General features: G+C 41.7%; 1 protein-coding gene across 1 annotated transcript in view; it reads right to left on the reverse strand.

Moving 5' to 3' along the window:
- Positions 1 to 23327, reverse strand: part of carmil2 (capping protein regulator and myosin 1 linker 2) — a 159450-nt gene that overhangs the window by 29678 nt on the left and 106445 nt on the right. Inside the window, exons 26-32 of the mRNA XM_059992767.1 lie at positions 21710 to 21823; positions 18403 to 18578; positions 17287 to 17374; positions 16587 to 16718; positions 13671 to 13737; positions 8662 to 8921; positions 4873 to 4970 (exon numbers count right to left, since the gene is read on the reverse strand). Coding sequence (XP_059848750.1) covers positions 4873 to 4970; positions 8662 to 8921; positions 13671 to 13737; positions 16587 to 16718; positions 17287 to 17374; positions 18403 to 18578; positions 21710 to 21823 — 935 coding nt within the window. The remainder of the gene's footprint in view (positions 1 to 4872; positions 4971 to 8661; positions 8922 to 13670; positions 13738 to 16586; positions 16719 to 17286; positions 17375 to 18402; positions 18579 to 21709; positions 21824 to 23327) is intronic.

The raw sequence follows: 23327 nt of genomic DNA on the forward strand, positions 1-23327 counted from the left end.
TTCTGTTTTTGTTTGTTTTTTGCGGGGAGGGGGATTTGGGGGTCGATGTGTCTGTTCTGTTTGTGTTTGTTTTTTGCGGGGAGGGGGATTTGGGGGTCGATGTGTCTGTTCTGTTTTTGTTTTTTGCGGGGAGGGGGATTTGGGGATCGATGTGTCTGTTCTGTTTGTTTTTTTGCGGGGAGGGGGATTTGGGGGTCGATGTGTCTGTTCTGTTTTTGTTTTTTGCGGGGAGGGGGATTTGGGGATCGATGTGTCTGTTCTGTTTTTGTTTGTTTTTTGCGGGGAGGGGGATTCGGGGATCGCTGTGTCTGTTCTGTTTGTGTTTGTTTTTTGCGGGGAGGGGGATTCGGGGATCGCTGTGTCTGTTCTGTTTGTGTTTGTTTTTTGCGGGGAGGGGGATTCGGGGATCGCTGTGTCTGTTCTGTTTGTGTTTGTTTTTTGCGGGGAGGGGGATTTGGGGGTCGATGTGTCTGTTCTGTTTGTGTTTGTTTTTTGCGGGGAGGGGGATTTGGGGGTCGATGTGTCTGTTCTGTTTGTGTTTGTTTTTTGCGGGGAGGGGGATTTGGGGGTCAGTGTGTCTGTTCTGTTTGTGTTTGTTTTTTGCGGGGAGGGGGATTTGGGGGTCGATGTGTCTGTTCTGTTTGTGTTTGTTTTTTGCGGGGAGGGGGATTTGGGGGTCGATGTGTCTGTTCTGTTTGTGTTTGTTTTTTGCGGGGAGGGGGATTTGGGGGTCGATGTGTCTGTTCTGTTTGTGTTTGTTTTTTGCGGGGAGGGGGATTTGGGGGTCGATGTGTCTGTTCTGTTTGTGTTTGTTTTTTGCGGGGAGGGGGATTTGGGGGTCGATGTGTCTGTTCTGTTTGTGTTTGTTTTTTGCGGGGAAGGGGATTTGGGGATCGATGTGTCTGTTCTGTTTGTGTTTGTTTTTTGCGGGGAGGGGGATTTGGGGGTCGATGTGTCTGTTCTGTTTGTGTTTGTTTTTTGCGGGGAGGGGGATTTGGGGATCGATGTGTCTGTTCTGTTTTTGTTTGTTTTTTGCGGGGAGGGGGATTTGGGGGTCAGTGTGTCTGTTCTGTTTGTGTTTGTTTTTTGTGGGGAGGGGGATTTGGGAGTCAATGATCGTGCTGCATTTCTTTTCTATTCTTGCTTTCATGGCTACCTGGGGAAGAATTTCAAAGTTGTATACTTCGATACTAAATGAGCCTCTGAACCTTTGAAGTGACAGGAGTCTGTGATAAATGGGCCAGGACATTTTGGCTTCTGGTAGAGACAAGATTAGAAGGAAACAATAAAGTTTAGGCTCTATTCATAGAAAACTAATATGGCTATATTGGGTTTTTCCATTATATGTTTATTGGTTATCTGTCCTTGGCCTCAGGCAAGTAAACAGACTAGTTATATAGAAACATAGAAAACCTTTGCTGTTAGTGTTTACATTCTGTTGCAGTCTGCATTCTTAAGGCAGATATTAGCATTATTGGAATTGGTTTTTATAATGTTTTAATAAGGCTTTAGTTGGATTAATAAATATTTAGCAAGACTGAAATTGTAGTTACACTCACATTTTAACTCGTATTTTTCACAATACGTGGTGTTTGTTTGAATCCACGTACTGGTGGCAAAGTGATAGCAGTATTTAATGGTTATCACCTTTTCATTTTCTATTGGCTAAATGTTAAATATGCTTTGTCTGTGTATCTTTAATTGGCCCTTTGCTCATGTCAGGAATGTGGCCTTAGCTTGTTATAGAAGTACCAGTCTCTGCAAAAATCACCATCTTGCCTTTGTTCTTAGCTCTTGTCTTTGTCTTTTCCTGAGGTTCTTTCCTTTAGTTTCACATGCTCTGTGTCTGCTTCTTTGCTTAAAGGCTAAATAAACAATGGTGAAGAAACAGGCTTTCACTCACTCTTGGACTCCTAAAAGAACCTGTGGATCGAAAAATCACCAGATCCTGAAGCATTAATCACTGTATCAGATTCACAACTCTCTTCTCTTCCCCTCCTAAAGCCTACAGCCCTTTCTTTCAGATGCGGGAGCAGCAGCGTCCATTTTGCGCCAAACAAAACCCGCAGAAAAAGGTATTGTATTCACAGTTGATAATATAATATATCAAAGAGAACAACTCCAAAATGGTGACTTGCTTGAACATCCCTGGTGAGTACACATGTACCATTCAGAGCCTTGTTATTGTTCTGGGTGTGGATACCCAGGGTAGAAATGTCATAAAAATCAGCCTTCCTCAGAGGCAACACAGTATGCTACCAACATAAATTGACATAAACTTAAATTAGTATGAATTATACATATATTACACAGAAAATTATACATAGTTGAGGGGACAGAAAAGAAATGTAGTTCAAGAACCTGAAGGCATGGTCTTCGTCCCATTAACTTACACTCCCCTATGCTCCTCCTACAGAGGGGCGCACAGTGGCGTAGTGGTTTGCACAATGCTTTACAGTGCTGGCGACCCGGGTTCAATCCCACTGTAAGAGTTTCTGCTTTTCTCCCTGTGACCACGTGGGTTTCCTCTGGGTGCTCTGGTTTCCTCCCACAGTTCAAAGACCTACCGGTTGGTAGGTTAATTGGTCTTTGTAAATTGTCCTGTGATTAGGCTAGTATTAAATCGGGGGATTGCTGTAGGTCTATTCCATGCTGTATCTCGATAAATAAATAAACTAACCCCATGGGAAGACAGGCCTTCCAAACTCAACATCAAGTTAAATAATTCAAGATCATAACCATTGGCTACACTTCCTTTTAATTATAATGAAGTTATGTTGGATGGTGCTATATCCATTTACACATTTTCCAGGCCCATCTTTTGTTTACTTGCCCTTTTACATTCTACATTTGAGTTGTGTCACTTTCCACCTCACCACGGGCTTCCCTTCTCGTCCTTCTTTCACCTCCCACCCTTTCCTGCCTTCAGCTGCTTGAAATCGATCTAAAACCTTAATTCTTTCCAGAGATGCTGGCCGACCAGTTTGGATAGAAAACTGGTTGGCAGATAGAGAGCAAAGGGTAGCGGTGAATGGGTGTTTCTCGGAATGGCAGGTGGTGACTAGTGGGGTGCCACAGGGCTCGGTATTGGGACCACAGCTGTTTACAATTTACGTCAACGATTTGGATAAAGGCATTGAGAATAACATCAGCAAATTTGCTGATGATACTAAGCTGAGTGGCAGTGTGACATGTGATGAGGATGTTAGGAGAATTCAGGGTGACTTGGATAGGCTGGGTGAGTGGGCAGATACTTGGCAGATGGCGTTTAATGTGAATAAGTGTGAGGTTATCCACTTTGGGAGTAAGAACAGGAAGGCAGATTATTATCTGAATGGTGTAGAGTTAGGTAAGGGAGAAATACAAAGAGATCTAGGAGTCCTTGTTCATCAGTCACTGAAGGTGAATGAGCAAGTGCAGCAGGCAGTGAAGAAGGCTAATGGAATGTTGGCCTTTACTACAAAGGGAATTGAGTACAAGAGCAAGGAAATCCTCTTGCATTTGTACAGGGCCCTGGTGAGACCACACCCGGAGTATTGTGTACAATACTCCAGTTTTGGTCTCCAGGGTTAAGGAAGGACATCCTGGCTGAAGAGGAAGTGCAGCGTAGATTCACGAGGTTAATTCTTGGGATGTCTGGACTGTCTTACGTAGAGAGACTGGGCTTGTACACGCTGGAATTAAGGAGATTGAGAGGGGATCTGATTGCAACATATAAGATTATTAAGGGATTGGACAAGATAGAGGCGGGAAATATGTTCCAGATGCTGGGAGAGTCCAGTTCCAGAGGGCATGGTTTGAGAATAAGGGGTAGGTCATTTAGGACAGAGTTAAGGAAACACTTCTTCTCTTAGAGAGTTGTGGGGGTCTGGAATGCACTGCCTCAGAAGGTAGTGGAGGCCAATTCTCTGGATGCTTTCAAGAAGGCGCTAGATAGGTATCTTATGTATAGGGAAATCAAAGGATATGGGGACAAGGCAGGAACCGGGTATTGATAGTAGAAAATCAGCCATGATCTCAGAATGGTGGTGCAGGCTCGAAGGGCCGAATGGTCTACTTCTGCACCTATTGTCTATTGTCTATTGACTATCTGAATATTACTTGGAGTTTATATTTTCATTTCATGAAAGTATCATTTGAATTATTTTGTTTTGATTTCAGGATTTATGTTTAATCTTTATAAGTCTTTTGTTAGGCCCCAGATAGGGCACTACGATAAATTTTAACACTATGCTTTAAGGATTCCCAGTTTTAGAAAGAGTCAAAAGGAGGATCATTGATAAGTGGAGCAATGGGTGACAATATAGTAGAAGGACAAGTAGAGATGTGGATCTGGTGCTTTCACAGCATTTTTGACGAATAAACTCTTCACGGACCTCTAGCCGAGTACAGGTATCGGTCTCAGACTGATGATTCGATGACAAGCTCTGCCACCTTCCTCAGGGATGATGCCTGAGCACATCTAGTCCAGTGGTATTTGTACCACCATCATCTATTCCTCCTAGATGGTTCATCTTCATCCAATCGGTTTCCACTGTCCCACTTTGTTTACCAGTGAATTACCTTGTTTACAAGGTGGAGCAGCAGAAACCAGATTGGATGAGGACTGGGCAGACATTGAGCAAGAAACACTTGCAGCACACGTGCCAGATAGTTGTCAGCCATTGAGAGAAAGCTCAACCACTTCTCTGCAGCCTTCTTTCTCTGGGACCGCAGCAATAAGCAGTAGCTGGCCGGCTGTGTCATAAGCATGAACAGCAGTGCAAGACAGAAACCGGATAGCGAGCTTGGCCACTATTTACATACTGCAAGTCAGAGAACTTGTCATTCAGCTGCTTGTCAAATTACCCAAAGGTTCAGCACACACAGTACCTGGTTTCCTCACATACTGTCTTATTCCTGAAGAATTCTTCCAGTCCATCATCCAGCTTGGTTGTGTTCTCTCCCTTTTCCTGGTCTACAGATTTCACCTGTGCCATGTACAAACAGGACTCATTGAGTGCACAACCCAGCATCGTTCTCGAAGCCCTACCTCAGAAAGAGCCAATTTTAAATCTGATTGATAAACTCCTACTACAATTAAAGGACTGTGGAACGACTTACAATGAGAGTTAACTTAGTATGCAGCACACATAGTTAACGTTGAGGTTATTAGTAAAGGTCCATACCCCTCAGTCCAATATGATGGCCATTTTTTTCAAGTGTTAGGAATGATTGGGAAAAAATGAATCAAAGGCAACTCCATAATGGAACCATGGAAGTAGATAAATTTTTGTTCTGTCAGTATTAAGCTAGCAATCCCATTTTAAACTTTAAAGTCTGGAATGTGAGATGTGGGAGGTAAGATCAAGCAATACGAACATGGTTTTCAGCCTGTTTAGAAGATAGCTGGACACATCTCCTTGATCCACAACATCAGGAGATGGACTGTATGTGAAATATTTCTTGCCTTGGTTCAGTATTGTGATCTTCTCATGTACCCATGAGGAATGGATGTGAAATCTACAGCTGTACCCAATGACACAGGAAAATAGAAGTGGTCATCAGATTCTACAAACCTGTCCCACTGTATCGTGATCATGACTGACCTATGCTGACCTTCCATCCACTCTCTTCTTCGATCCATCAAATATTTATCTACCTTGGCTCTATTGATTGAGTTTCCACCACTAGCCAGAGCAGAAGATTCCAGTGATTCACCATCCTCTGTGAGAAGAAATTTCTGTATACCTCAGTTTTAAATGACCCACGTCTTAACTTGCAGTTACTCACTGTGTCCCACGTGCACCAACACAAAACTTTCTCCCAATGTAGGCCCAAACTATTTAATCTCTCTTGGCAGGACAACCTACAAACTTTGAGGCTGAATTAAAAGCTGATGTTGATATGAAGTTGTTGGTGATGTGTTTTTGGAAAATATTTTATACCCCACTCTCCACCATGCTTCCTTTCTCTGTAGCCCTTTCACCTGAAAGCCATCACCTACCTCTTACCCCTCACGCTTTTGGGGGAGGGGAAGGAGAAGAAACAGCAGAGACACCTAGAATAATATCACCACCCTCACTCTCTGATTGTTGAGGGTAGGGAGTTTTTTTTATGGGGGGAATGTCTAAATAATCAAATATTTATCTCTCTGTATTGTCCAAAAGCTCTGGATGGCTCTTGACGTGAGTTGGCAACAGCACATGACGGACGCTGAGCTCTATGACGACCTACCGATGCTCACTACTAACATCGAGAAGACTGCAACTGGCGGGACACGGTCTACGCCACCCTGAGCTACCTGCCAGCCTAGTCATCACATGGGAGCCCAAGCATGGGAGGATGAACCCAAGACTATGGTCAACACGGTCCTAGAAGATAGCGGCGTGGCTAATGTAGATGAACTGATGAGGGAGAGGGAGGAGTGTTGAGTCCGTCATCGTGCCCGACGCCGGCCCCCTAGGCCTGAGTCGACGTAGTAGTAGTAGTATTGTCAAGATCTTCTCTACAAAACTCAGACTCTAAAGCTTGTGCCCAGTCTTGCCGAAAGGTCTCTGCCCGAAACGTTGACTGTACTTTTTCCCACAGATGCTGCCTGGCCTGCTGAGTTCCTCCTGCATTTTGTGTGTGTTGCTTGGATTTCCAGCATCTGCAGATTCTCTCTTGTTTGCCTATTTCTATTGCTGCAAGTTTCACTTTGCCTCTGCCATGTATACATTAGTGTCCTGATATTGAGACAAACATTTAGTGCAGACTCTGTCATGGGGAGAGACTAGACAAGAAAACATGCCCTGGTTTGCTCTGCACTGGCTGGAAACTGTTATTAACTCTGTGTGTTCCAGACCGAGACAGACTCTGGTATTATGGTCTGGAAGGGAAACAGTATTGATGATATTACTTTTGACATTATGACACCCAAGGGACAGCTTTTGGACCCATTGTTCTGACTTTCCTTTACCACGTTAAACAACCAAGTTCCCTCCAATGAAGAAAGGAATGTGACAAAAGCAGCATTTTCCTCTCTGCTATGTGTCTGGGAACTCAAATTATTCCAGGGATATTGCAAAAAAATGAAACAATTTCTTAGTTTTCAGCACCCAACACCACCTAATATAACAGTACTCTGCTGTTAAAAGTGTAGATATTATTTTAAGAAAATGCCACCAAGACTACCACTGGTTCATGATCCGATTCAAAACTGTATTCATCATTAAATCTAATACTTTTCTGGCAACTGGACTCTTCTATTATTAAAGGCATTTTATCAAATTAGCAGAAAGAATTAATTCCTAATCTTGTGATTACACAGTGTATCAGGATAGCAATTTGTTAAACTAAGACTGCGCACAAGAATACTTACATTGACCATGATGAAATACAACAAATATTTATCAGCTCAGTTATTAGCGAGGCAAAATCAGTACCTATCGGATTTTAATTTTTTCCCCACTGCACTCATCACAATTAGCTAAATACTCTATAATTTGAGGTCTTCTTCATTTACTTCAGTGAATACCCCAGGAAAATTTAAATATATCCAGTGGACACTAAAATATGTGGTTTAAGCACAGCAGTTTGCTAGTTCCTGGCAGTTTGTGACTGCTGTGGTGATTTTGCAATGATATTTCATGACCTTTTTTCAAGGGGAGAAGCAGCAGGAACTACTCACACTCACACACAACGTTCCTTTGTGCTCTCCTGTCAGTGGACAGCACACGTTAAAGGATTATCCCAGAATTATTTGGAAAATCCAGAAAATCACTAAGAACTCTCCTTTGGTAAGCTCCGTAGTCTTCAACGAGACACAAGAAGTTCTGTAGGTGCTGGAGATCTTATTCAATTCTCTCTAAGTGCAGCGGAAACTCAGCAGGTCGGGCAGCATTTCTGAAGGGAAATAAACTGTTGATGTTTCAGGCCAAGAGACTTCATCAAGACCGGAACGGAAGGGAACAGAAGCCAGAACATGAAGGAGGTGAAAGGTTAGGCCTGGTGAGAGTGAAGAGGGTGGGTGGGGTGGGGGGAGGGGAATGATAGGAAGCTGGGAGGTGATAGTTGGAAGAGATAAAGGGCTAAACAAGGAGGAATCTGATAGGAGAGGACAATGGATCATGGAATAAAGGAAAGGAAGTGGGGAAACACAGAGAGATGGACAGCTCGTCAGGGTGAGGGAGGGGAAGAGAAGAGGTAAGGTAAGAAAGCCACTAGAATGAATGAAAGCAGAAGTGGGGTGGTGGTGGAACTGAGGGGAGTGTTACTGAAAATTCGAGAAATCGACATTCATGCCATCAGGTTGGAAACTACTCAGACAGAATATGAAGTGCTGCTCCTCCAACCTATGCTTGGCCTCATTGTTGGGGGGTGGGTGGCTGTGGGCAGACATATCAGCATAGGAATAGGAAGTGGAATTGAAATGGTTGGCTGCTCGGAAATCCTGTCTGCTGTGGCGAACGGAGACACAAGTTTATCCTAAAATTAGGAAACAGTATGAGTGCTGCAGCCTCATCCACAGGGTTCTGAATGCACGCCTCATTTTACAATAGGAGGGGAGCAAGAGGAAGAGGCAGCCATTGAGTTCTTTCTGTTAGAGGAGATCAGGTATAAATAAATTACTGGCAAGAAGTTTAGTGGATTGGTTGAATAACCTTTTGCTACGTTGTTAACTTGTCTCTGGGTACTTACTGAAGGCTTGGAAGGAGGCAGCTTCCTGGTGCGGTTTGGTCTCGGTCTCTCCCGGGTGCGGTGCTGCAGTCTCGTCCCCTGTGTCGGCAGATCGGCTAGGCTGTCTGTGAAAGCATTCTCAGTACTGGTGCCGTTTACAGCACTTGTTTCTGTGGAGGCTGGGCGTGACTTGGCAGAATACACACCGACTGTCAGTAACTCTGTCGGGGTTGCAGCAGGTTCTTCTTCCGTCAGCCTCTCTACCTCTATGTCTGAGATGCCTGAGGAAGAGAAAATAATTACTTCAGTGGTGAACAAGTAGCTCTTTGTCCTGTTTTAATCTTCTTCCCTTCTCCAGATGTTCACTTCCTTTGGGCCGGGGTCCTCATGGTGCCGTTCACAATTGTGTGTTTCATCCAACCACCAGGGCAGGAGGTGGCTTTGGATGGTGCAGACTTCTTGAAATGCGGTCAGGAAAACCTTTTTCTTAAATCAATATGTGGCATGTCAAGCAACACTAAACTCAATCTTAGTGAATGATGGTTTATCTTGGCTGCCCATCTTAAGTAAAAGTATAACATTTGCCTGCCTCTAGTCTCAGAGCCTCACCTACGGCTAATGGTGATGCAAATACCTCTCTCTGTTTCTTCCCTTGTTTTCCTGCAAGGTCTGGGCATGTACTTGATGAGGCTTTAGGGATTTATTTACCTTAAGACCAGGAGTTCTCCTCCTTGGTAATTTGTATATGGTCCAAGACATTGCAACTCATTTGCCTGAAAAATATCACCCATCTCTGGGTGCCACACAGAGACACCCAAGCCAATCCTTAAGGGAACCTATTCTCTCTCTACCCATATTTTAATATACCTGGAGGATCTCTTGGGATTGTCCTCAACTTTTCCTGCCAGATCCATCTTGCCCTCTTGATTTCCCAAGTGTACTCCTCTGCTTCTTATACTTTGAGGAGTTTGCTTGATTATGACTGCTGAATGAAAGCCTCCATTTTCCTGACCAGGGTCTCAATATTTTTGTCAACTGAAGTTCCCTGAACTTTCCAGCCTTTCCCTTCACCATAAAGGGAATCTGTTGCCCCTGAACTCCTGATATCTCACTCTTAAAATCATTCCAACTTGCCTGCAAACAGTCTCACCCAATCAACCTTTTCAAGTTCCTTCCTAGTACCTCCAAAATTGGCCCTGCTCCAATTGAAGACCTTAACTTATGGACCATTTCCATCTTCCTCTATATCTACTGTAAAACCTATGGCCGCAGTTAGAAGTCTTCCCCCACTAACACCTCAGTCACTTGCTCTACCTCGTGCTTGATTGCACTTGGCATCAAAGGTTACGGGGTGGGGTTGAGGACTGGAAAAAGGGATCAGCCATGATTGAATGGTGGAGCAGACTTGATGAGCCAAATGGTCAAATTCTGCTCCTATACCTTACGGTCTTATTCCCTCAAAGAAGGTCCAGTGTTGCACCCTGTCTAGTAGGACCTCTATAACATTGATTAAGGAAACTTTCTTGAATATATTTAATAAATTCCACCTAGTTCAAACCCCTTGCATTATGAGTGACCCAGTTAATATTAATGAAGTTAATATCTCCCATAAATACCATTGGTCTTTCAGCTATCTGCAATACCCCTACATATCTGATTCTTCCAATTCCCACTGACTTTGGGGGGTGGGAGAGGTGTCCTATAATACAGTTCATTTACTTCTTGTTTCTAAGTTCTATCCATATAACTGGACTGGACCCAGGAATACTCTTTCCAAGAACTGTTGCTCTGTTCTCCCTCATAAAAAGGCAATCCCATTCCCCTCCTCTTACCTGCCCCTCTGTAACACCTATAGTATCACTACCCCAGTATACTGAATTGTGAGTCCAACCCTTCTCTCAGGAAGGTTTCTGTTATGGCTATAACATCCCAGTTCCCTGAGCCAATCCATGGTTGTTCACCTTGCCTGTTAAATGCTTGCATTGAAATAAATGCAGTTGAAACCACCAGACTTCTCTCTCTCTCTCTGTTGTCATGCTCCTGGGTGTCCTGACAACGAAAGTTGCATTCGCTGACCACAGTTAAGTGATCCAACCTTCTCAAATTCTGCTTCTTTTCTGCTCAGGGACTCGCTTCCCTGCCAAGTAGCTCTAGCAAATCTTCCTCCCAGGATAACGGCCCCAGAGAAAATGTGCAACAGCCAAGAGGACAATTTGACTCATTGGTTGATAACGTTACCCAGCAGCAGATCTGTCGCCCTGTGGCTCATAGCTCTTCAAATCCACATCCGACTACTTTAAGCGTGCTGAAGGTTTCTGCTTGCACCTCCAACGAGTTCCAGACCTCTACCACTCTCGAGATGATATTTCATTTCCTGATCTCACTTCTACCAATGACTTTAAATCTGCGCTTTTTGATTCTCCCCCCTCTCTGCTAGAAGGAATGGCTCCTTCCTTCTTACTCCATCCAGGTTCCTCATAGTTTTAATGATCTTAGTTAAGTCTTGTCTCAATTTCCTGTTTAAAAGAAAACAAGCCCAACTTATCCAAACTTTCCTTATTGGTAAAATTGCCATTACTGGTATTAAGCGCCTCCTTTAGAATCACTGGTAATGAGAATTACATAGAGTACTTGAGCATTTTTCAGTCAATAATGTTGTTTCTTATATTAAATCTAAAGTGACTAATGGAGGAAAGCACTTAATTGACATGTCCTGCAACCTATAAGGAGCTATGGATGACCACCAACTTTCCTCATTTCCTCCACATCACTCAATATTATGCTATTTATTACACATTGCAAAGATCTAGAAACAGTATTTTGAACCTTGGGGACTATCATTGGTGACAATCTTCAAAAGACAAAACATCTACCAACCATCCACCTTTGTTTCCAGCCACTCTGCCATTTGTGGATTTAACTTGCAACTCTCCTGTAGATCCCATGGGCTTTTCCTACACTGGCCAGTCTATCTCATGACATCTTGTCAAAAGCTGTGTGGAAAAAACTGTGCACAAAGGCACTGCTCTAATGTACTTTCCTAGAGCACTTTTTGAGGAAGTAAATCAATTGGGTTGGTCAGATATGCTCTTCCTTTTTGATCACTCAGAGCAGATTCCTATCATTTTCTCCTGATCAAAGTTTAATTGACCTGTAATTTCTTGGTTTATCATTTCAGCCTACAGCCTACAACTCTACAGCATTAGTAGCCCTTCAATTCTCTGCACCATTGAAGTGAATCAGGATGTAATATTGCACGGAATAAAAATAATAAAAACATAAATGCTAAGGGAATAAAAATGGATAACTTTCCAGACCTGAAATGAAATTTATTTCAAGCTATTATAAGAAGCAAGGATACAAATTATGGAGACTCTTACTGCAACTTCACAAATCTCCTCTGGTTACTTTCAAAATTTGTCTCCTTCCTTTCTTTTGTGAAGACAGTCACTGTGTGAAGGCAGTGATTCTTTTCCTCAGCGTACACGAGTGCAGAAGGAGCAGCCGCTGGCCAGTCTCACTGACCCACTGAATAAATGATTGAGCCTGCTCATTGCTCTGGGCTTTGCTCAGCTCAGCCCAGCTCCCCCAATTGTTACGGCTTGAGTGGGGATGTGTAATGGTGAGGGGCAAAGAGAAGGCATGCAGATATTTATCTGGTAGGATATGCCTGCATTAGTCAATAAATCTGTCTCCATCCTTTCCACTGGTCTCGGTCTCCCAAATGCCTGTTCACATATCATGTCCATAATTTGGCCTTGTTATCTGAGGAGGTTCGTAGTCAAATACTTTAACCACATCCTCTGCCTCAACAGGTCAGTCAACTTCTTGACCTTTAACAAACCCTCCTCTTGATTTTCATATGCTTCTGGTTTTCTTTGCTACTGAATATACCACTTGACAAATTTTTTTCATCACACCCTTTGCTTTCCTAGTTTCTTTTTTCACCTCTGATGCATTTCTAGAGTTTGTGCAGCACTAAAGTTCATGGTATTTGATGCACGCTTCTTTTTTTATAACAGAAAATAATGGAAACACTCAAAAAGCAGGCAGAATCTATGGAGAGAGAATTATTTCAGCAGAATTGCCAAGGCGTTTGACCTGAAACACCAACTATTTCGCTGCCTGGCCTGCTGAGAGTTTCCGACATTTCTCCTTTACTTCAGGTTTACAACATCTGCAACTTTTGATTTTCACAAGCTGCACTTTTTTCCCACTATTCTCCCTTCTCCTAATTTCTACTTATTTATGTGGGGCTGTAAGATTTGATGTTCTCTCCCTTATTATTGTAGGCGTTTGTTTACATTAAAACTTTTCTTAAGTGCTTTCCACTGCTCTGAGACCAATTTACATTCAGGTATATGTTTCCACTTAATTATTGCTAAATTAATTCTCAGCTTGGTCAAATTGGTCTCACTACAACTTAGATCAATTTATCATTTTCCTTTACCATAACAAGGTTAAGCCTAACTAAATTTTGCTCAGAATCACGTTTAAATGTTCTCCCACTGATTCCTCCTCCACTTATCCAGTGCCCTTCACTGCAGGTAAACCTTGAACTACAAACTTTGTACATGGTCCGACTCTCCATCTTGTTGGGCTTGTGTAATACTGGCAAAAATAGATTTCCTGACTGCAGATTTGGAACCCTGTGCCCTCTATAGCATTCACATGGATTGTGTCCCAGTTAATGTCGGTACCACTAAACTGCCCTTTGTAGTTGTCCTAAGGCTTTTGTAAATTATTTACAAATTTGGACAAGGGTTTCAACAGCACAAGGTGAAGGAGGTAAAGAAGGGCCATACTACAGAGATGGTGGCATCTGTGTAAATAGAAGGTCATCTATGGCAGCAAAGTTGTAAACAGCACAATTCAGTCACAGACTTCAACCATGAGGAAGGATTGGGCTCAGGGTTTACACCAAAGAGTTCTCTTTGAACTGTATTGCAAACAGTGACTAGTTTCTCACTAGGAAATGAAAAATATCATCAAATCTCTATTTTTCAACAAATATTATCATTATGACTTACTTTTCAAAAGTGTGGTTGGCCTGTTTCTATTAGCGTGTATTGTCTTCCTACGAAGTAGAGAGAGACTCTATAGAAAAGACATTACATTTGTTAATTTTCATATTCATTTTCTTTATTTATTTTTGGAATCTAAGCACCATGAGTAAGACCAACATTTAGTGCCTGATGCTAAAACCTTTGAGAGGGAGTGGCAAACTTGAAACATTGTCATATGTTTAGAGAGGATGCTTCCACAAGAGCTGGTACAGGAGGGGTTCCAGGATTTAGTGATAATGCAACACCTGTAACTTATTTCCACATCAGGATTTTGGAGGGGCATGTTCAGGTAGCCATTACTGCTCATGTCCTTCCTGATGTATCTGGGATCTACGGAGAGAAATGCTGGGTGATCTGCACTATATTTTATCGACAGCGGGATCCAGATTTAATAATGTACAATTAAAAGCTGCGCATGCTTCCCTGTAATTTTGATACAGTGAATATTCTGATCAGAACACAATACCAGGGACTGATACTGAATTAAAACTGGCTTAAATACATCCAAATTCAGATCAAGTGTAATTGACCTGGCAACATATTTTTACCAACTTGCTTCACATTTGCCCTCTGAGAAGTGTAGTATCAATTTAAAGCCTCATGTTAGCAGTCTTAGTAGGATGATGTCAAAGTTACGCCAAAGCTTTATGATAAAGCTATATTTATTTCTACATTGAATTGATTTAATTCATAAACACGTGGAAAAGAAGCACCCCTGTTTTAAACAGCCCTGGAGTTTGTGGTCCTTTAATTCTACCAGGTCACTTAAGCAAGCAAGAGATAAGGGTACAGGATGGAATTTCGGAGACAAAGACGCTGTTCTTGGATTATGGTGTTTAGTTCTGGTCAGCTCATTATAGGAAGGATGTGTAAGCTTTAGAGAGGGTGCAGAGGCAATTTACCAGGAAGCCATCCAGATTAGAGAGCCTGGCTGATGAGGATACATTGAGCTATCTAAGGCTTTTTGGAGAGGAGGGTGTAAGGTGACTTGATGGAGGTGTACAGGATGATAAGAGATTGGATAGCTAGAGTGTAATTGGCTAATACAAGGAGGTGTAACCTTGAGGTAATTGGATAGGGGGAACGTCAGAGTAAGTTTTTTTTTACACTAAGTGGTGTTTACATAGAATGCACTGGGGGTGGTGGTAGAGGCAGATACATTAGGGATGTTGAAGAAACTCTTACATGGATGACAGAAAAATGAAGGGCTCTGAAGGAGTGATAGGTAGGTTGATTTTAAAGACGATTATAAAGTCAGTAGAACATATTGGGCTGAAGGACCATTACTATGTTGTGATGTTCGATGTTCTTAAATATTCACCACCCCAACATTTGAAATCCAAGAAAAACTTCAGTGTGCATACAAAGAGAGAATAGGGTTACCCTAGGGTTTAACTGATGGTGTCTGATTGATTACAGGACATGCAGTATACACAATGACAATCCTGCGATGCTTGTCCAAGGCAGGGAAAGGTTTGAATATGTTCATCATTCAGACTGACACGCACAAGGCTGACAATGAGAAACCTACAGAAGGAAAGACTGAAACTCCACTGAGTTGAAAGCAGGGATGAAAGCTTGATCTGGGCCATGGCTATGTTACTGGAAGAGCAGTCCTGAGAGCTGGAATAACAATCCGGAGGAATGTGTGCAGATTCCAACATAGATGAAAGAGGAATTTGAATTCAGACAACTAATATATCTAATGATGCATTGGCAACCATCAGGCTTCTGTATTGTCATAAAAATATTGGATTCACTTTGCTTTTTGGGGAAGGATACTTGGTCTTATCCATATCTATCAATTATGGTATTGCCTGCACTGTTGTAACTGTATGTTAACTATAACTATATGGTTTTGTGTAGGTCTTGTAGCTTTAGTTTTTGGTTTGTTGGGTGGTAGAGTTGGTGTCCTGACTTGGTGTGTCTGGGTAGTCTTGTTTTGTCTGGTGGGTTTGGAGCTCCTTTCTGGGGAACGCGCTAAGATGGTAGCACGATATTAATATGCAGCAGCCTCTCCGGACTCTGGATTTGGGGATTGCCAAACGTTATGTGGATTTTCTGGTGTAGTTTGTTTTGTTGTGTGCTTTTGTGATATCATTCTGGAGGAACGTTGTTTCATTTTCTAACTGCATTGCAGTTGTGGTTTCTAAATGACAATAAACTGAAATACAATTCAATTCAATTCAATATTGACATATCTGTGATGGCAAATCATAGCCTTATAATAAACTCACAAATCCACACAAAAATGATCTAACAAGCCATTCAGTTAAATGACAATTAGAGATGGTCAATAAATGCTAGTCTGGCTTGTGACCTTCGTACTCTATATATATGAAAAGAAAGCAATATGGCTCATGAACCAAACTCTATGCAAACTATTACAATGAAGAATATTTGTCTAGTAAGTCAACCTCAATAAGGATCCCATAATCTTTGATGAGTCTTGGAAGAAAAGCACAATGCAAGCATCCCAGGTTATGAATACCCAATTTATGGACACTTATACATTAAAAAATCCCATAATATTACTAATAACAAAGATCTGATGTATACACAAACATTTGTACCAACAAATGGCAGAACTAGTTCCCCCGTCTCTCCCTCCCTTTTTAGTAATTGTATTTTTTTTCTAAACAGCCTGATGTGCTTCTCATGCCATTTGTTACAAAACAATGGAGGAATGGTTACAATACTGAGTTATTTTTGTGTATTTTCTGAATAATGACAAAATTGACTTAAGACGTGTGTAAATGTAGAGCCCATCCATTACCCAGCTGGTATTCAAGTGAAACCATTTCCCAATCTGACTGTCACAGATCATCGTCATGTGACAAGACTCTCAAATCCACCCTAAAATGCTCTAACAAGTACTACCTCAATTGGAGCCAAGACGTCAGGGATATTCAATGAAACATTAGTTCTGTTGCTGATGCCTTCTTCCTCCAAAGTTTCTACACTTGTGACATTGGCGTCTGTTTCACATAGTGGCTTTGTTACATAACACGCCTAAATGGAGAAGATTTAGAAAGGGTAAATGGATTGTCCAAACTGAAAGATACTTCTAATTACAAATTCAGACTTAAAGAGGTATTACATAACAGGATGAATGATTTATTAATAAGCACACGATTGTTTCTAGATGCAACAATTAATTATGATTTCCATTGTTCACTGGATTTCACTGCTGAAGCCAGTACCACGTGCACTGGAGTTGTTTAATGCTTTCTATTAAAAGCTATGCAAAATTTTTAGGTGTGAGTTTATCTGGGGTTTTATTGTTTATATCTGCCAACCATTATACATTGGAAAATCAAATTACAATGGCTATAAATAGATTCCTGATGTAATTTTCCCTGTTTCCTACCATATAAATCTATTAAAAAAGCTAAAGTGAGTCAATACCCTTCGTAAAACAGATTATCATACTCAGAATAATACCTGGTCGCCAGTGAAGTAACATGATTAACAGAAAAGGGAACATCCAAGTATGGAGCATCTTGAGGCAAGTAGAAAGAGTTCTGGAACCTTATGTAATTATTATAAATTAATAAATTACTTGATTAGCAACACTCACAAGCTTCTGTTGAGCAATTGCGAGGTCCTTCAGAACATGGTCCACAATTTGACTGATCAAAGCAGTAGTGACGTGGAGCTTCACTTCACTGTGACAATGTGGAACAAAGACCATTTATTGGTTATCATCTTAATACTCGCAGAAAATTCTGAAAATATGCAGTTTGACATTTCTACTCCCGATTCTCCTTTTTGGGCTAATTGTAATTAAACAGGAAGGCATCCTGGAAAATTGCTGGTGAAATTTAACAGAAAAGGCAAGATCTATAGAGAGAGAGAATTCAAGCTGATGGCCTTTCATCAGAATTTGAATCACACTTGATCAAATATTTATTCTCATTCTCTCTCTCTCTCTCTCTCTCTCTCTCGTTCTTTCTTTCTTTCTTTCTCCTCCTCCTCCCCCCCTTCCCTCCCTCCTGCCTGACCTACTGAGCATTTCAGGGATTTTTTTGTTTTTACTTCAAATTTTACAGCATTTACTGTTGATTGCTTTTCAATAGAATGAAGTAGTTCGCCCTGTGTTAGTAACATCCATTGCATTCAGAAGGCAAAGACTTTCAACATTAGTCTAACATGTGACCCAAAGGGGAAGGGAGGGGTAAGAATTATTATTATAAATGAAGGAACTCCTTCACGTCAACTCTGTCACTTCAATTTGTTAATCTGTTAATATGATCCATTACCAAAACATAAAGCTTAACCAACAGTTTTGCTTTAATTTCTGATGTAATGCTCATATATAACTTATCTCTTGGAATTGATTATAGCCCGATTCTCATTAAACAAGGACAAATAGAACTAAGCTCAGAGACATTTAGTTATTAAAAGAAAAAGAAAAATTAAGGGGAACTCACTAATAACTACCAAAGAGGAAATTCACATGGCCAATTCCAGATCCTCTTACTCATAATGTTTTCTCATCTTCTGATGTTGATAAAGAGATGGCGCTTATCTCCGAAACTTAAAAAGAAAGTGAGCAATGACATGCTAAATTCATGTTTTTTAAAAAAATGGACATTGGGGGTAGTTCTATGAAAGTCCCTTCAATTTTTCTTCCTTAGTGAAATCTAGTTAATAAAGCCTTATGTTGTATTCCCGGGTAAAGGAATATGCAGACCTGAGCTTGTTCATGATCCCTAATCCTGTTTGATCAATAATCATGCTCCTTGCAAAATTCTTGGGGTTGAATATTTTGTCAGATACGGTGTTGGTGAGCTGTTCCCTCATGTTGACCTTCTGTAGAAGAGTGGGGCAGAGGATACCAGTGGATTTCAGCAGCGACTGAATAATTGTCTAAGGAAGATGGAGAAAATTATTTTGAGTAGTTTTCATTTCGATATAATGATTTTAATAGATGATGGCTTTTATGTTTGCATTCACTGAACTTTCCAGATCAGGATACAAACACTGTCCACAAAAGTAAAAAGTTACCCACATTGAGGCAATCTGCTGAGTAGTACAGTTTACAGAGCAGGATCAAAGGAATCAAGATCAGTTTAAGGCAGATGAATCAGTTAGCAGAAATACACATTGAGTTTAATAATATCAGTTCTTGTCCTGCAAATAACAGTCATAATCTACAAAATCTGATAACATTCTTACCAAAACATTGTGAGAATACTGTCACAGCTGCAAACCTATCCATTATCTTTTCTCAGAACAAAAGATGATGGAATAATATTAGATCCAGTATAGCATTGCAAGCCTTGTCACAATCTCTCCCTACAATTGTTACTGAGGGGAGATTCTCTGCTTTCCAGCCCCAATCAGACCCCCACTGCCCGTGGCCAATCTTAAAACCAGCTTTGGTTTGCTCTTCAGTAGAATTAAGTTTTCCGCCCTGTAGTCCATTCAGAAGGCAAAGACTCTCAACGTTAGTCTAACATGTAACCCAAATCAATGGGGGTGGAGGGGAAGGGGGGGTAAGAATTATTATTATTAATGAAGGAACTCCTTCAAATCAAAGTCTCCTGCCATTAGGCAGGTAGGCTGAAATTGTCATCATCAACAATAGGTGCCACGGCAATTCTTTGCTTTCAATACAGAGAAAATCAGTGAAACACAGAAAGCTCCAGCGTAAAATGGTGCTTCTGAATATGGGCAACAGCTTACCAACGGTTCATAAAGGAAGAAATAGAACTAAGTACTTCATTAGCAGCACTTCTGTGGAAAATTATAGTAAATGATCACTGAGAACAATGAATAGATGAGTGAAGGTGAGACTGACTCGAGGGCCGCGGCAAGCAGGCGTGATGCAAAGTTGGTGCAAGATCGAGGCATGTCCGAGAGGAGAGGTCGAGCTCATCCATCTAAACTGAGAGCGAGGGTTGATCAATGCAAGTGCCGGGTTGACTTGGAAAGATTGGGTACGAGCCAACACGTGGCAGTGTAGTCCAGGCCCAGAGCATTCCAGTACAACAGGCCCCAGGTCTTAGAGTGAGGAACGACGGGGTGTTTGGACAACGTAAACGCTGGGAGAGATGGATTGAAAAGGCTGGGTGTTGGGACCAGTGGCGAGGGTCTGGCCAGACTGGTTCTGCTTGCCGCTCTGTGATATTTGCTCCGTTCTTTGCTGCACTGAGGCTGGGGCTGTGAGCCTGCTTCGGCTGCTCCAGGCATCGTGTCTATGGACTCACTTTTGTTCTGAATGCTATTGCTTGCTTTTATTGTTTGCATGATTTATTTCTTTTCTCCCTCTTTCTCTGCACACTGGGTATTTTTAGTCTTTTTGTAAAATGGGTTCTTTCAGGTTTCTTGTTTTGTGGCCACCCTGTCAGGAGATGAATCTCAAGGTTGAATACTTTATGCATGTTTTGATAATAAATGTACTTTGAACTTTGAAGCCAAATGCAAGATGGGAGAGAAATATTAAAGGAGAAACTACCGAGGATGTGGTACCTTTACTAAGAGGGAAAACTGATTATAATGGTCTGAGACAAGAGAAGATCTGCAGATGCTGGAAATCCCAGCAACAAACACAAAAAGCTGGAGGAACTCAGCAGGCCAGGCAGCATCCATGGAAAACAGTACAGTCGACGTTTCAAGCTGAGACCCTTCATGGTGAAACATCAATTGTTCACTCTTTTCCATAGATGCTGCCTGGGCTTCCGAGTTCCTCCAGTATTTTGTGTGTATTACAATGGTCAGAGAGTTCTGATTCTCCCCAGAAGTGGCAGGCTAATATGCTCAGAGTTATATACAGTCACATGGTCAAAAAGGTCGTACAGCTCACACGGTACATGCTGGCAATCAGCTACCTATCTACACACACACTACATTAATCCCGTTATATTCTCTCTCATTCCCATCCTCCCACTTGCACTCTACGAGCAATTTATAATGGTCAATTAATCTACCAACACTGTAGGGATAGAGAAAGAAACCAGAACACCTGAGGACTCCACATGGTCACAGACGGAATGTGCAAAGATAGGATTGAAGCCCTGGTTGCTGCAACTGTGCAGCTACACCAGCAGCACCATTGTGTCATCCCAGATGCAATATCTTACTGGAGTCATGAAACCTCATTCAAGAAAGGTGTTGGCATTCTACATTCAACTAATTTGCAAATACAAGCCTCTTCTGTACAATTCTGATCCTTGTTTTCAAATTCTTCCACAGCCTTACTCTTACGTTTGTAATCCCTTCAGTCACACAACACCACCCCCCCCCCCAAGATTTCTTTGGCTCGCAAGTCTTTTTGCTGGTGGGGGAAGGGGGTTCATTGCTTTGCTGCTGCTTGTGCGTGGGAGGGGGCAGCTGAGGGGGCTTTGGAGTTCTAACATTCAACTGTCAATCATTGTTTGGGGCACTCCTCTGTTTTTGTGGATGTTTGTGAAAATAACAAATTTCAGGATGTATATTGTATGCATTTCTCTGACATTAAATGCACCTTTGAAACATCAGTACTAGTGAGTCTGGTGCAGAACTTGTTGCTTTAGTTGTTGAGCACAGTTAAGATAGGGTTTGGTAGATTTTTGGATATTAGGGGATATGATGTTCGTGTTGGAAAGCAGAGCTGAGATAAAGGCTCAGCAATGAACTTTATTAAATTGTTAAGCAGCTGAGAGAAGCCAAATGGCCACCTTCTGTTCCATTTTCTAAGCTCCATCTGTTGTCCAAGGTTCCTTTCTGACTTGGGAGCTCTGTCAACCAGCATATGGAAGCCCTAGAAGAAATCTGCAGTAGCAGAGCTGAAACATCTGAAAGATTGAAAGGAAAACCTAGGATTACAGGAATGAAACAGTAAAATGAGAGAAGGGATGGGCCGGGCACCTATTGGTATGTTTCTCATATTCTCTAACATCATAGAATTGGAAGAATAAGGAGGTACGTATCTTGATACCAGCCATTCTCAGCATTCTGTGCGTCAAAGTTTCTGTTTAGATCTGCATGTGTGCAGAGGATGTATAACTAGTTCTTACCTCGATTTCCTCAGTTACAGCTTTTGAGACCTCCTCAGCAGCTGATTCCAGCTTTTCCTGTACTGTCTTTATGAATGGTGGTGTGTTACCCATTTGATACAAAGCTGGTAAAAGCTGGAACACAAGTATGAAATGGAAAGAGAGAAACAAAGAGAAATTCAAGGTGATAAATAAAAATGCTTGCAACAGTAATCATTAAGAACAAATTTAAAGTTTAACTTTTAAGGTCTCACTTAACTACTTAATCTCTCATTTCATCAATTTGGCTCAGAGAGTTAGGGATGTTGAGGTATGGAGAGATAGGGATGTTGGGGTATGGAGTGATAGGGATGTTGAGGTACAGAGAGATAGGGATGTTGAGGTACGGAGAGATAGGGATATTGAGGTACGGAGTGATAGGGATGTTGAGGTACGGAGTGATAGGGATGTTGAGGTATGGAGAGATAGGGATGTTGAGGTACGGAGAGATAGGGATGTTGAGGTACGGAGAGATAGGGATGTTGAGGTATGGAGTGATAGGGATGTTGAGGTACGGAGAGATAGGGATGTTGAGGTATGGAGAGATAGGGATGTTGAGGTACGGAGAGATAGGGATATTGAGGTACAGAGTGATAGGGACGTTGAGGTACAGAGTGATAGGGATGTTGAGGTACAGAGTGATAGGGATGTTGAGGTACAGAGTGATAGGGATGTTGAGGTACGGAGTGATAGGGATGTTGAGGTACAGAGTGATAGGGATGTTGAGGTATGGAGTGATAGGGATGTTGAGGTATGGAGTGATAATGTTCACAGGAGTAGCAAGTTCCAGCAACAGGATTGAACTTTAAGACCACAATTAAAGGCAAGGACCTGGTTTCTTTTCAAATTGTTCATTAGTTAGGACATGCAGATGGAAAAGGATGAAAACACATCATTTATATTCCAGTCACCTGGTCCATTGTGTTTCGAATGCCAGAAGACTACCTTTCTACTGTCCCAACAGGTTGACTAAATAGTCACCTTTGAAATGAACTCGTTTCACCAACCAGGATCAGCAAATGTTATCACAATGAAGGCACAACACCACCTCTACTTTTTTAGAAATGTGCATAGATACGGCATGTCATGAAAAAACTTTGACAAACTTCTATAGTTGCACAATGGGGAGGTTCCTAGCCGGTTGTGTCATGGCCTAGTATGAGAAAAGAACAATGCACAAGAATGGAAAAGGCTACATAGAGTGGTGGACAGGGGTCCATCACAGGCAAAGATCTCCCCACAACTGAGTACTACATGGTGTGCTGCCACAAGAAACAGCGTTGGTCATCAAAGACTCCCCTCTGTGCTGGCCATGACCTCATCCTGCAGCTACCATTGGACAGGAGGTACAGAAGCCTTGTCCTACACCACCAGGTTTAGGAACAGTTATTACCCTACAACCATCACGCTCCTGAACCGGCGTGAACTTCAACCACTACTCTGAACAGATTCTATGACCTGCAGACTCACTTTCAAGGATTCTTTACAACTCACATCTTACTGTTATTGTTTTAAACTTGCAAAATTTGTCTTCTTTTGCACTTTGGTTGTTTGTCAATCCTTGTCTATTTATGTATAGGTTTTAGTAAATTTTTATTGT

Source organism: Hypanus sabinus, chromosome 17 (genome assembly GCF_030144855.1).
Source record: "Hypanus sabinus isolate sHypSab1 chromosome 17, sHypSab1.hap1, whole genome shotgun sequence".
Lineage (NCBI taxonomy): Eukaryota > Metazoa > Chordata > Chondrichthyes > Myliobatiformes > Dasyatidae > Hypanus > Hypanus sabinus.